This window comes from Camelus dromedarius, chromosome 13, assembly GCF_036321535.1.
Source record: "Camelus dromedarius isolate mCamDro1 chromosome 13, mCamDro1.pat, whole genome shotgun sequence".
Classification (NCBI taxonomy): domain Eukaryota; kingdom Metazoa; phylum Chordata; class Mammalia; order Artiodactyla; family Camelidae; genus Camelus; species Camelus dromedarius.
Genome location: NC_087448.1, coordinates 28,057,741 through 28,072,356, shown reverse-complemented (window position 1 = coordinate 28,072,356; position 14,616 = coordinate 28,057,741). Strand labels below are relative to the sequence as shown.

The 14,616-nt window shown below is 38.0% G+C and overlaps 1 protein-coding gene across 15 annotated transcripts in view; it reads right to left on the bottom strand.

Moving 5' to 3' along the window:
* Positions 1 to 14,616, bottom strand: part of KLF12 (KLF transcription factor 12) — a 507,694-nt gene that overhangs the window by 117,130 nt on the left and 375,948 nt on the right. For all 15 annotated transcript variants that reach the window (XM_031466116.2, XM_064493092.1, XM_010978786.3 and 12 more), the window contains one exon: positions 13,553 to 14,099. In XM_031466116.2, the coding sequence (XP_031321976.1) occupies positions 13,553 to 14,099 (547 nt within the window). The remainder of the gene's footprint in view (positions 1 to 13,552; positions 14,100 to 14,616) is intronic.

Below are 14,616 nucleotides of genomic sequence, written 5' to 3'. Positions count from 1 at the left end.
GATTATTAGCTATTGGCTAATGCTCAGAATTTTATTGAACTCATTAATCTAAGAAAAATAAATATAATTATAATGGTAATAATAAACGCTGGCTGTATTTTTATTTTGTGGTTTCTCCCCTTGTGTTTTTCAGAAAATAACTACTGCCAGAACGAGGTAAGACAGAACAGGCAAGTCTGTGTTGTATACGCCTGTCTCACCAACTCCCTGCTCAAGAGAGCTCCAGGCAGGGACCAGATATGTCTAAAAATGACACAGATGTTGATCTCTGAAACTCAGTGAACCACGCTTTGACAAAATTTCCCTATACCTAGGAAATGTTAACCTACAGCTTGAGGCTGTTGTTTTTAATGCTGCAAGATGCTGGAGAAATGGAAACGCATAATATGGTACCATAACGCCAGTATTTAGCAACATGGAATTACCTCGTGCTGTTCATTTATATACTTGGTTTTATAGATAGATAGATTTCATATATAAATTTCAAACCTTGGCCAAAATAAAATGATTTGAAAATACAATGTGTCTATTTTGAGGGAATAGGCGATTGGGCTATTTAATGCTGACAAATTCTCTAGATAACTAGGGCATACATTTTTAAGCATCAAGCCCAAGTATGGCAAAGGATTAAAAAGTTTTGATTTTATCCAGGGCTCTCCCACTAATAAGCTGTGACCTTACAAAGAATAGAGGACGTTCCAGGAGCCTCAGTTTTCTTATCTGTAATAGACAGGCAATAATATTTATACACTGGTTATACTGTAAGACTTAAAGATGATGTATATAGAACACAAAGAACATATAAGCATTCAATAAAGGTTAATTACGTAAATGATTTTTAATAAATATATTTATAAGATTTATTACATACTTGGTCTCCTACTTCAAATAGACTGCCCATAATTTAGCCTTTCCTTCATTCCTAATGGTCATTATTTCAAAAGCAATTATTACACTGTAATAAAGTATTATCTCCAAGGACTAAAGAGCTGTGTAAGCCTATTTACTCCAATCCCAAAAGACCTTGCTGTGATTTTTCAAGTTCTTATTTTAATAATAATTTGACACCTTCTTTGTGAGCTGCCACTTTCTTGCCCTTAGTGTACCTACAGATAAAAGGAGTTTCCTAATTTGGGCAGGGGGGTTGGCAGATGGTAATCTCAGGTTGGGGGGGGGGGGGCTCGAGCACCTGTAGGTTGGTAATACAAAATCAGGAGATCTCTTTTCTTTTAACTAAGGAAAATTATAGACGGTGATATGCAACACAAATTTTTTTGGCTAGTGGGAATACGTAAAAAATCTACTGAGGTTAACATTTTAGGGGACTCCAGTTATAAAAATAAAAATTGAGAGCTATTCCTCTCCTCTGTTTTTCTTTTGCCATTTTTCTTCACTATTTCCTCTCTATGCACAGCAGGAAAATCATATTCACAAGAAGGTAAGAAGTGTATCTAAACTAAGAGTTAAAAGGCTTTCTGTTTTCAGGTCCCCTCCTGTAAGTAATTCATAGTAGACAACCATGCACGCAATACATGTTTTACATCCTATGCTGTGTGCGGGTGTGAGTGCCTTGATAGCCCATGATTCAGTAAAGCTACCCTGTCCTTCATTCTCTGTGCACCCTTCATTCTCTGCCCTCACTGTTCACTCTTTCCTCGTCTGGAACACGTCTGCCTAGTCTGAGGAGCAAAGCTTTAGGCTTCTTTAACTTCCACCTCAAATGCTACCTACTCTCCCTGCATTATAACATATGACTTCCTCCAGAGTCTAATTTGCGTTCTTTGGGGATTTACAACCTCAGTCTCCGGAAGGCTCCCTCTGTTTTAAAGGGCTCTGTGTTTACAGAGGACTGATTTAGAACACCCACTCCTGACAAAGGCCATGCCAGAGATGATTAGGGAGCCCTTGGATTTAGCACAGAGACAAAAATGCAATCACGGAATTGACAATTTCTTCTAAACGCAGAAGATACGAAACAATTCAGACAAAGCTGTTTTAGACTGGTGCTTAGGTATGCTTAATATACCTTTAAGATTAGACTTTGGTGGAAGGAAAGGAAATCTGTGTTTTATGGCTGCAACAAACGGGCCCACAACGGTAAAAATGTCATTTATTCTTTCTCACCAAGAGATGTTCACTACACAGTGAAAATGAAAGTAGCATTTTCCTTCTACTTAAGGTTTGTTAGATGAAATTTATGTTTTTAAAATGCACTGCAAACACCAAAAACTGATTGTACCGTTATCAGCTTTTAAATCAAAACAGCTTCCTATCTGGTAAGGACAGGAGAACAGGTCGATTTATTTCATAAAACTTTATGTACAAAGAGACAGTGTCTATGAACTTAATGGAGAGAATATAGAGTCTGGAGAGGTAATTTTTATTACAATTTATAGTGGGATTATCCATACTCCACAGTTTTCAGATTTTATTGAGATTTTATGGAACCATGATGCTGACGCAGTTAACTGCAGTGGGATGGGAGACATAATTTGTTTCACCCTGACTGGGAAATGATATTGGCATTACTATTATATAAGAAACCTCACAGACTCTTATTAATTGTCTGGATCCAATCAAAGCCATTATTTACCCTAGTTTCACAGGTAAAGTATTTTACCTGAGCGTCAGAGAATAAATAAGAACTGGCTGTAATTTTCATACAGCAATATCTTTTCATTAAGATGGTTTGGAAGCTGTAAGAAAATTTCTCACCCACAGGGGTTCAACTCCAGAAACTATTAAAACCTAAATCACATCAAGCATCTATTATGTACCACAAAATATTATTCTTCAATAGTTAAGTACTATGAAATAAAACAAACTCAGGAAACAGCAGAAACAATACACTGAAAAACACCGGGGAGTTACAGATGGCACACTGACATTCAAGAGTGACGGCTTTGGAAATGATGTTCATGCATTCTGCACATTGATCATTGTGTGCCAGACACTGGACAAGGCAGTAAGGCCATGATATAGATATACTGTAATAGAATTTTATATCATATATATAATATATTTGAGCCTAATATAAGGAGCCAAGAAAATACACTTCATATATATCTATGTATATGTTTATATATGACATAACCTGCCTTAAAATTTGTTTTGTGCCTTTCCAGCAAAGAAGGCATTTGTACCAGGTCTTTTGTCAGAGAAACAAAGGACCGCCCAGGAAAAGGAAACTACATGGATAAAGGGAGAGTTGTCATCATGCAAAGCCATGGAAATGGCATCTGGGACACGGGACATCTTTAGTGGGATGGCTGCAGACTCGGAGGAGAGGTAGTAGGAGACAGATTACGAGGATGCAAGGACCCTGCTGGTTTTCATTTTATGTTGTTGCTTCTTCTACTTCCCTCTACAAGGACAACTTCTTTTCATGGTGAGGATTTAGGACTGGAGACCAGCAGTGGCCGTAGCATTCTATCTGCACATCTCTTACAAAACACTGCGCCTGCCTTCATTCATTCATTTGTTCATTTATCTCTTCATTCAGTCAACATTTAATGAACATTTACCAGTGTCAGGCACAATGCAATGTGCTGAGAAAACATTAGCTAATGAGGCCTGGATGGGTTTGGGGAGATGCCAGCCTATTTTATCCTAGGAGTGAGGATTTATAATCATATATGCTGCCTTATATAAGCAACTAGAGTTTTTGTCAACAGAGGAGTTTACGTTCACTGTAGGTCACCCAAGTCCTGCTAGGTCCTTCCCTCACCACCTAACTGAGAAGCCCATATACCATGGAAATATCTTTCTAATTCTACTCTATTTCGACTGAGCTTTTCCGAATTCCTAAGCTATTGAGAAGGCAGTTCTCAGATGAATTCTTTGAAGGCTACTGCCAGTTATTGGTTTTACCAAATTCTCCTATTTTCTGTCCTCTGATATTCTTGCTGTCCCAAGACATAACTCTATTTCTCTTCCATTTTTTCCCTCTGTGACCTTCCATAACACTTGTTCATAGTTCACAAGTTGGCATATATATGCCTCCATTTACCCAACAAACATAATCCATGGTACAAAAACAAAACAAAACTAAGCACAGATATACAGAAAGTAGTATTTTGTTTCTACTAAACAGAATTCACATATAAATGTGCAGGATGGGAAATGGGAAAAGTGTATAGAGGTGATGCTTCTTCTTTCTGGTCCAGGTTAAATGCAGTCTGTTTTGTTTTTGTTTTTGTTTTTGTTTTTGTTTTGCTTTGTTTTGTTTTGTTTTGTTGTTTTAAATATTTCATGTTCTGGAGCCCTAAAAACAAAGTAGGTAAGTTAGGTTTCAAATTCATGGTCCCATTTTACTTTAAAAGGGCATATGCACTGCACTCCCTGACAATCCTAAACTAGCTGGGCAAATACAGAGCAATTAGAGAATAAATTAGTAACTAGACTATATGTAAAAGTTCCTCCCACTCTTTCAGTTCACACTATTTTAAAATTCAGCCACTAGATGGCAGTACAAGGGCTGTCATGTTCAACATAGGGTGTTTAGTTCTATAATACATCCCTTCTGGATTTGGTTGGATATAGAAGAGAAAGAAGAATCAATACTCAAGAAAAGGTAGAATGGTGACAGGAGGAAGGAGATACAGAAGGATGCCTGGGAGAAGAAAGAAGACAGAAAATGGAGGAACGAGAAGGCAGAGAAAAGAAGGTGGAACCAAAAACAGGTACTTTGAGAGGGAGATGAAGAAAGGAGGAAGATGGAGAAAGGAAAAGGAAAGAATCTGCATTAAAGGTGAGATAATTCCACATAGTCTCTGGGAAGGAATCACAGTAATAAATATATATTTCAATATGACAATCCGCCTGCACATAGACACGCACAGTACTGCATTTGCATGCATAGGTTACTAAACAAAAGTTTAATGATGTAATAAGACTTACTAGCGTGATGCTCTCATATATTTTTTAATCTAATCCATCCTATTTAATTTCTTTAAAATGCTAGTTATGAGCTAATAAACTGATTTCAAGATTCACCAACAGGAAAATGACTCACAGTGTGAACAGTATCGTTTTAGTGTATTGTAAACCACAGCTAGCTTTTAAGAGAAGTTATCTTAAAAAATTGCCATCATGACATTCCTGGCCATATAATTGGTCCATAAAACATTTGTTGAATAAATGAACTAATAAACAGAAGAAAAAAGATGGTGAAGCCACCTGGCCATGAAAAACACAGACAACTGGCCAATGATCAACGTAGCATTTCCCCCACAGAAAGTGGCTGCAGGAAAGACAGAGTGTGTGATTATTACTCTGTAAATTGGTAGCTCCTCTTTTATTTATTAGATAGAAAGACAAATATCAATTTGTTCTTTTCCAAAGAACACAAAGTGGAAGCACAGTTAATCAAATTCTCCATTACCAATGGAAAACAGGCAGAGAGAAGGAGCTGAGAAAATAGTAACATAGCTTGGAATAGAAAAAGAATTATTGTTAACGGAGCACAAAAAAAACAGGGAACAGAAAACCAGAGCCAGAGGGTTGTAAATAATTAAAAAGCCAATTTAAAACAGTGCTGGCAATGATTCTAAGACCGAGTTTCCCTCTTGGATCTTATATTCTTCCTTCTTTCATTTGATCCTTCTAGGTCTTAAGAGTCACTGGGTAAAATGCCTATTTGCAAAAAAAAAAAATCTCTATCAATATTGATATACTAGATATAGGTACGTATCTCTCTATATATATAGATACATTCATCCAATAACCAAAGGGTTCTCGCAATGACTGTATACATCAAATTTCATCAAAATAATTCTATAAATATCTACAATCTAATATGTAAAATAAGAATTTTCTTGCAGCACAACAGCCAGCATTTGTACTATTTGAAATTAGAGGCTTTAAATTTAGGTAGAACATTATTTCAGGAGAGAAAAAATTTGTTCTTAAAAAGGGAAACTACGGAGGAAGGAGAGATATTTCAAAACCCAATATGTTAACGTTCAATGTGCTAAATATTACCAGAGAAAACTTTTCAGGTGCAGTAAAAAATGAACGTAGAGACTAGATTAAATACTATATTAGTAATATATCACATTAAGCATGTATCTATTTAAAGATACATTAGACCATTTTATTACAGGAGGAACTTGTCCTAACAAATAATAATTGTGTGCTAGGTATCACTTTATAGCAGAATGAACACAAAGTCCATTTGGTTAACCTCTTGCTTTCACTACTTTACCTACTGAATGGATTTGTCTTTGGTCTATATCTTTACTTCCTTATGTAACATCTATCTCTGAACGAAGTTATCATCTTTCTTTCAATGCACATCCCCTCTGCTGTCCAAACTTTTGCTTTTCTTTTTTGCTTGGTACTTTTATTTACTACTTAAGTACATGGGAGAAAAGGCAAACTCACTCCTTGACATTTCACAGTCTACAAGGAGCTTACCTAAACTTTTCTTTTTTCTAATTTTCCTAGAACAATACATGTAATTTCCATCTCCTCTCTCGAGCTAGTTATTACACTTTAGAACGAACCCAGTCCATGCCAGATGAACCAGAGGGACTGACAGACTGCAGGTATTTCAGATAAACAAGAGCGTACACCAAACAATTTTTGGTGGAATCTTTTCAACTTTCTGTGCATTCCCCAAAGTGAAAAAATACAGATGAGTTTCTAGTCCTTGTTGAAAATCAGGTAAAAACAAGTAACAAATGACCAACGGAACGGAACCATCTAACATATTTTGAACTCCTATTTTAAATTCAGTTTTTCATAAATATTGGCTGACTACCCTTCCCACTATTTCACAAGTTCCTGTCTTTGTTTTATAATGATAGTTGTGAAACACTCAAGTCCTATCAAAGTCTAAATTCAAGAATAATAAGCCAAAAGTCTGCCACAGTCAGGTCCTGCTTCCCAACAAGCAACATTAAAAAGCTAATTAGTAACAAAAGATTGAGTAGCTAGGTGGTTTGTCAATAAATACCAAATTCAGATTTAAAATAGGAACCTGTATCTAGTACTTATCACACTTAAGCATAAGGAGAAGAATAAATGTACCAAAGGAAACTATGGTAGGTAGTTCAGTCACTCAAGAAGCCAAGACAGCTGTGCACATGAGCACAGGTCAGCTGCCCCGACTATTCTGGTCGTACAGACAGATGACACCAGGATCCCACCGACTGGTGAACTTAAAAGAGGACCATCATGTGTAAGGTAGACAGAAGAGGTGAGTCTGTGACAAAATGAACCGGGACCTGAAAGAAAACATCACGAACATCACCAAGTGGGGAAGCCAACAGCAGAAGAAACTTGGAGACCCCAGGAGATCTGGGATGAGAGTTTCATGGGAGCCAAGCTCCAGCAGCATTCAGTGGTCAGGAGGTACAGTCATAACCTCCAGCCAGCTTTGCAGCAACCACCGTGATGACCATACTTCCTCTCACAAATATAAATGGCACGGGACTAAAAATACACTGTGGCTTCTTCCTGGGGGTGGCTGAGCAAAGCAACAGCCTGTGGGAAGAAATGGGGTGTATTTCAGAATTTGTCCACAGCCATGTCCCTTTGAAATTCCTGAATGAGTGCTCTGGGAATTAGGTATAATTTTGGAGGACTCTTCATGTCATCTAAATATAACAGGAAAACAACACTCTTTTAAGGAGATGACCAAAGACACTGCATGCCCAAATGGGCTTGCTGGTTTCTTAACAGCAGTAACCACATGCTCTAGTCAGATATGTCAGGGGGAGGGGAAGTACTTTAAACTCAAGGATCTAATTGCATAAATGTTTTAAGTCAGGAGTAATGCACTAACGTTAGTAAGTTATTTTTCGAGTAGGACACCATTACAATAAAAAGTCTTGATGTGATAAATAGGTTTTGTAAAATTTTGGCAGATGGGTTACTGGGATGAAAGAGACCATGGCTGCACAGGAAACCAGAGGTCAGCTCTTCCCTCTGGGCGGTTGCTTTTATTACAGTAACGTGGACATTTGGTGAGTTTGGGTGGCTAAGAAGACAACAAGGGGAAAGGGGGAGAAAAAAGACCAACAGACCATCTACACAAAATAATAAGAACAGGTTAGTGGTCAGGGAAAAAAAGTGGGCAACAGTGAAATACTCAGCTGCCTGCACCAGGATTGTCAGTTCTGACTGTTCCAAAGCCACCGGTCAATCACACCCTTGCTCAGGCCTCATTCCTGAGCATCAAGGTGAGACTGGTCTTCCAGCTACAAGGAGGAAGGACCAGCTCAGGAATGGGCGGGAGAAAATGAGTTGTTGTTTTTTTTCTTTAAGCTCTTTAGTTGGATTTTCACTGACTGATTATGTAACAGAGTAGAGCCCCAGGGGGCCTTCCTGGGACCGACCCCTCCCCCATATCCTCCCCTTTAACTCCTCTCTGAAGTACCTGATGCACATTTCCTGGGCTGTCTTATAGATGTCAAAACCCCCACCAAAAGAAATTAACTACTAGTGATCATGAGCATGTAGCCCCCAGACCTACCACTGTCTAAGGATTGGTAATGTTAAGCCCTGTGACGTCACCCGATTACGTCACCATCAACCAATCAGAATTGTGCACGAGCTGATCACATACCCTGGGACTCCTCTCCCTCATCTTGCCTTTAAAAATGCTTAGCTGAAACCCATTGGGGAGGTTCGGGCGTTTGGAGCATTAGCTGTCTGGGACTCCTTGTCTGGCATCTTAAAACAAATGCTGCACTTTCCTTCATCACAACCCAGTGTCAGTAAACTGGCTTTAACGTGTGCAGGCGAAGAGACCCAAGTTTTGGTTCAGTAAAAGTTTTGGTTAAGTATTTTGCATTTCTAAAATGCAGTATCTTATTAATATTCAAATGTAAAAAAAAGTCTTTAAACAACAAATTATTTGGGATTTATCTTTTGTTCTAAACCACTCTGTACATTCCAGTATGTATTATGAATGAGAAGTATTTGATTTTAAATATTCATGTTAATGCTGGTATCATTTTTATAATTCTCAGTGGAACCCAAGTTTTACTAAACTTTTTTGTTTGTGTTTCATTGTCAATCCTAGATCCTTATCTGCTGCTTTTTTTTTGCATTTTCTTTCATTTTCCATTACGTACCTTTTTTTCCTTAAACTTGTCAGTCTAAAAGCTGACTTTAGAATACAGGCTAATTATACTACAAGATGCAGGTTACTTCCACAAAATATAAGCAACTAACATGCAATTAAGAATTTTGTTTCTATAATTCTTCCCTCTCTGGAATTACCCATTTTCAACTGTCTACTGCATTATTCTTGGCAGAATAATATGCTGTACTCTCCCCTCTTAAAATGTCTCCCTTTGAGAGCTTACGTGCCTCTCCATCTATCATTCCATTTTTCTACAACTGTTCCAGCAAGACGACTCCAAAGAGCTACCCAGACTTTCAATCTCCCCTGCCTCCCCTCCCCTCTGAACATGAACTCACCTCGGTCAGTCCTGTGTCCCCACCACGCCACTGACACACTGTCAGTATCACCAGTGAACTCAGCCCTCTCCAAACACTGAATTCTGTCCTTATTTTATTTGGCCCCTTAGCAGTTTCTGGTATAACTGACAACTCCTTCCTTGAAACACTCTTGTCACTTACAGCCTAACACTTTTTCTCATACCTTAACAGCAGATCAAAAGGAAGGAAGGAAAAGCGAATCCTAAACACATTCTTCCATGAAGGTGATCACAAACCAAGAACAACTTTGCATGTAATTTGTTATGACCTTCTATGCTTTCTGCTGCTAAGTATCTGTAAAACCCAATGAAAGTCTCCTGGGAAATCTACCAAAAACTTCCCCAGGCTGAACTGAAATTCCTTTATCAGGTCAAATAATCCCTTTAGGGTCTTGTTTATAAATAACATGTTTCAGGTTACGAGCCAGAGTCCACTGGCTCTTCCCTCTATGTGGTGAGCCGTCTACATCTCACTACCACCCCTTCGGGGGGCTGGTGTCGAGCTGTCTTCCTCAGGAGACCCACTCAGACAGCATCCCTGTGATAATGCTGGCCTAAGATGTGTCTGTTTACTGTCCCTTCCAGAACATCATGCCGATTTCTGCATATCATAAATTACATTCAGGGTCCAACTGAGCTCCACTGGTGCCCTGGGCTAGCCAACAACCTGTCATTCCTTTAGACCAGATCCTGGAAATACCTGGATGGGCTGAAGTTCTCTCCTCAATAGAACACTTTTCCACATTCCTCAGTTGTTAATCAAGCACACCCATGTGGAAGTTCCGCTTTACTCCATCCCAAATTATAACCACCCCATTCAGAACAGCATAGCAAAAACAGTGTTTCCAACCACATACAACACCCTCCATGAAAATACCTTCGTCAAATACAGCTTCCTCTATGTGCGATTATAATTAAACTCTCTCTCCTAGGCACATCCATGGCTGGTCTATGTTTTAATCTGACTCTGTCCATGATTATCAGTTAATTGTAGACTTTTTCTGGTGGATCTCCCAGGAGACTATAAGCACTCAGACAGAAGAGCATCTGTTTTGCTCAGCCCTGTATCCCTGGTGCCAGTAAGATGCCTAATACCTAATAGATGCTCAATAAATCCTTGAATGGACAGCGGGCTCAATTCACATGACCCGTTGTTTTAGACGTGGATGTGTACATTCAGTCCCTTGTGTAATGTGACGTAAGATCATCTACTTCTCTACCAGGGACCAGATATGCTACACCAACTTTAAAAGTGCTCAGCCAGTACAATTGTCTACATTCATGTGAATTAGTTTTGTATCTTTACTATTAGCATTTTGAAAAATCCTCCTCTCCTATGATATTTCCTTTCGCTCATCCATACCAGCAATACAAGTCCCACGTGAGAATGGAAACAGGGGCTCCCTTTATCACTCAGCCATCTCCCTGCTGGCCCCGTGCCCAGCTGCACATGTGCGAAATAAAGACATGAGGAATTACTGAAATGCCCTTTTCTTTATTCATCCTGGGAGGTAGGCAGGCCGCCTCCACTAGACACTTTTATCATCATCTAATTAATCAGTTAAATAAAAAAAAACTTACAAAATGCTCTAGCAATATTTGTAGAATATGGTGATTATAAAAACTTAATATAAACCAATAAAAATAGAAAGTATGGGATTTTTCTGGACAATTTCTCATATTAAACTCTCATCCCTTATAATTTGTTGTAATAACAACCTCTACCAACTTCTGGGAAGCAGTTTTTCACTTTTGAATTCAGGAAGTCTTTTTCCCTCCAACTTTCTGTTTTCACAAGAAAGAGAAAAAATTCTGACCCTTATTGCTTCAGGTGTTTTTTGGGGGGAAATAATAATAATAAATAATTGCAAACATTTATTGATAGCCAGTCAGTGCAAGACACTTACACATAAGCTTACTTAATCTTCCCAATCATCTTCAAGGATAGATCATGTCTTTATTCTCATTTTACCACCAAAAAAAATGAAGATTAGTGAATTTAAATAACTTTCCCAAGTTCAAAGCTGCAAATGAGGGAACTGGGATTATAACTCATACATCCTTGATCCCAAATCTCATGGTGCTAACGTCCACCTCGCAGTCCAGTGTGCTTATGATTATACAAATGTTCAATCTTTATACGAGAAAACTACTGAATAAAAAACACTGCATGTAACTGACAAATATACTCATGTAGAAAACAAATTACAGCATGAGTCTTAACCCAGTTTTTCTGCAAAGATAACTTTTCCAGAATACTAAATTTTGGCAGTTTACTTTATATATTATACACTTGAAATAAAAATAATCTCTCCCACTAAATGATAATGGCAAATAAAAGAGGTACCTCTTTTGTTTCCTTCTGTAGTACATCAAAAAATTGTTATATATATTAAAAAAAAGGCCATGAGTAATGTTAAAATCCTTATCAATCTACTTCCTCATAAAGCAGTATTTACCATAAGTGGTATCACACAAAGATTGGAGTCTATGGTGTACACATACACACATATATAAAATAATGTAAAATGCAAGGTTATATTTTTTTCTACTTGTTAATTCTTGGTTCTTAACAAATTTTCAAGTACATCTATAAATTATAAAAGAAAGTAAATAACTAATGTGGCCTTCGGTTTATGTTATTATTATTCAAATTGATTAGCTTAGGTGGATCAGAAGTATTAATAATATCAAAGAAGGTTCAACTCAAGTAAAATCTATGAAAAGACCCCCTTCTTCCTCTTTTTCTTCTACCTATTCACAAAGATGGTGGTGGGATGAGGTCCTGCCTTTGCAAAGAATGTCTGGATCTCAAGCTTGCAGTCTAAACCTGTGACTGCTGTAAATCATAAGATTTTTCACTTGGTAAAACTGGGAAGGTGAAATTTGTCACATATGATGAATAAATTCACTGCAAATAAAACAGTAACTTGCAAAAGATGAATGCACAATTTTGTAGTGTTTGTTTGCAAAAATTTCTCCAAGTTCAAGACCAAGCGTAATCCCTATGCATGGAGTCCTACCTTAAACCAGAACCAAACAATGTTTACTAGTGGTTTATAAGGCGGCAGTATTTTATGTATTCATCGATCACATTTTAATTACGAGCCTCAGTAGTAATATGGTATCAAAGCAAAAAGTAATACAACCTAAGTCTTAATCCATCATCATCTCTAAGTCTGAAGACAAAATACACATATAGGAGTTGATGATTATAGGCATTTTACACTTCTATAGAAGGGTGGCTTATTTTTTAGATTCACGGAAAGGGAAAAAAAAAAAACCAACAGCATGATGTTATTACAATTCTTCTAGTAAAAAAAATGGAAAAAAAGTAAGAACCTAGAAAAATAACTTCATGATCAGCTGTCTATCATATATAATTAACTTGGTATTATTACATACAGCCATGAAACAAAGTATCTTTCTGCCTTCTAACCCCTAGAAGGAAATATTAATACTGTATTTTGAATTATTTCCATCATACAGAGACTTCCTATTCTTCAAAATAATAACTTAAGACTTACACGAAAATAGGAAATCAAGCGACATAATACATGCAGCCAAACACCTAACTTTAGAATTATTTTAATGGTAACATAACTTACAAGTTACTCAAAAGTGGATGATCCGATTCTGAGCACTGGAATTTCAGAGAATTTTGTACTGTAGCCAGACAAATAAGTTCCAGTCAGAACAACTGAAAGAAGAAACACCCTAATACACTTTTCAAAAAATTTCATAATGGTTAATCTCTATGAGGGACTGACACATTTACAATTCACAGGCAGTTACGTTGACTATAAATTGTCCTTCCTATTTGAGCATTTGAAAGTAAACATTATTTTGCAAATGTTGGTATTTGATTCTGACATTAAGTGACCTGACGTAACCATACAGACTACCCAACACTGATGCATATATCTATATAAATAAATATGAGGTTGGTTTCTACTAAACTATGCTCTACTCAGCAGTGGATCAGCTGGTTCCTCTGTGTTCTGCACAGAACTTCCTTGGATGTAGTGTATTTGCAAAATGAACGCATAGTTACTTCTAGCGCTGAAGTAAAACACATCAAGCTCACTTGCGTCTCTTACCTTTGCCATGGCTTCTCCCATCCTCCAAAAGCGGTACTACGATAGTGTTGTTCACATTTCCAGGTGACCGCACGGCTGTGTAGACAACAGGCACTGACTGTACCACCACAGGGATGCGGTGAACGTGACTCAGTTTGTTAGACTGTAAATTCATGGGACTTGACGGCGGTACGGGATGGATAATGTGCAAAAACTGCTGGCCTCCCACCCCAGATGCAGAGGCAACAAGGGGTCCTGGAGTTAATACTGTTGACGAAGATGATGCTGAAGATACTGATGTTATGACGGTAGGGGATGAGGCTGGACGACTAGAAGACGATGAAGAGGTTGAAGTTGAAGAAGGCGAGGAGGCAGACGCTGTCATGGAAACTGGGGAGGATGAAACGGCTGTGGGGGATGTCCTGGCTTTGTTGATTGACAAGTCCACTGGCTCAGTTTGTGTCTGGAAGTGATCTACAGATAACGAGTCCTCCGGGGGCTCCCCTTTCACATTGTTTAGCAACAGGGGAACAGCTTCCATATCGGGGTAGTTGTGGACGTTTGGAGACTGTGGGGAGAAAAATGGAACATATTTATCGCTGTAATCACACGTTTTAATAGATGATGTACGACTTGAACGTTGATTACATTTTCTCTTCTTGCCATGGAACATTAATTCACTCTCCAAATATCTGAAGGATTGCTGACAGTCGTCACAATGAAAGCTGAGAGTATGAAAGTACAACAGAATAAGACGATTGGGAGAGACAGACATAATTGTTATCCAGGGATATAAGTGCTCTATGGAGGAGAAAAGAGGCCACGGGAACCTAAAAATGGTATGCAACTGTACACAAAATGTTCTGAACCCTGGGAAACTCACTGTGACATTTCAACTTTCCTATCTGCTGCAAGAGCCACTGTACCGCTCTCATTCTGAGCATTTCAACAGCACAGAGTTCTCTGACTTCCCACATCCGATTACTAAATTATTCAATACAAACCGCTTCTAACAACTGGATTATAACTTAGCTCCTTAGCGATGACAAATTTTTTTCTCAAAATAATACTACAACAGACATTTT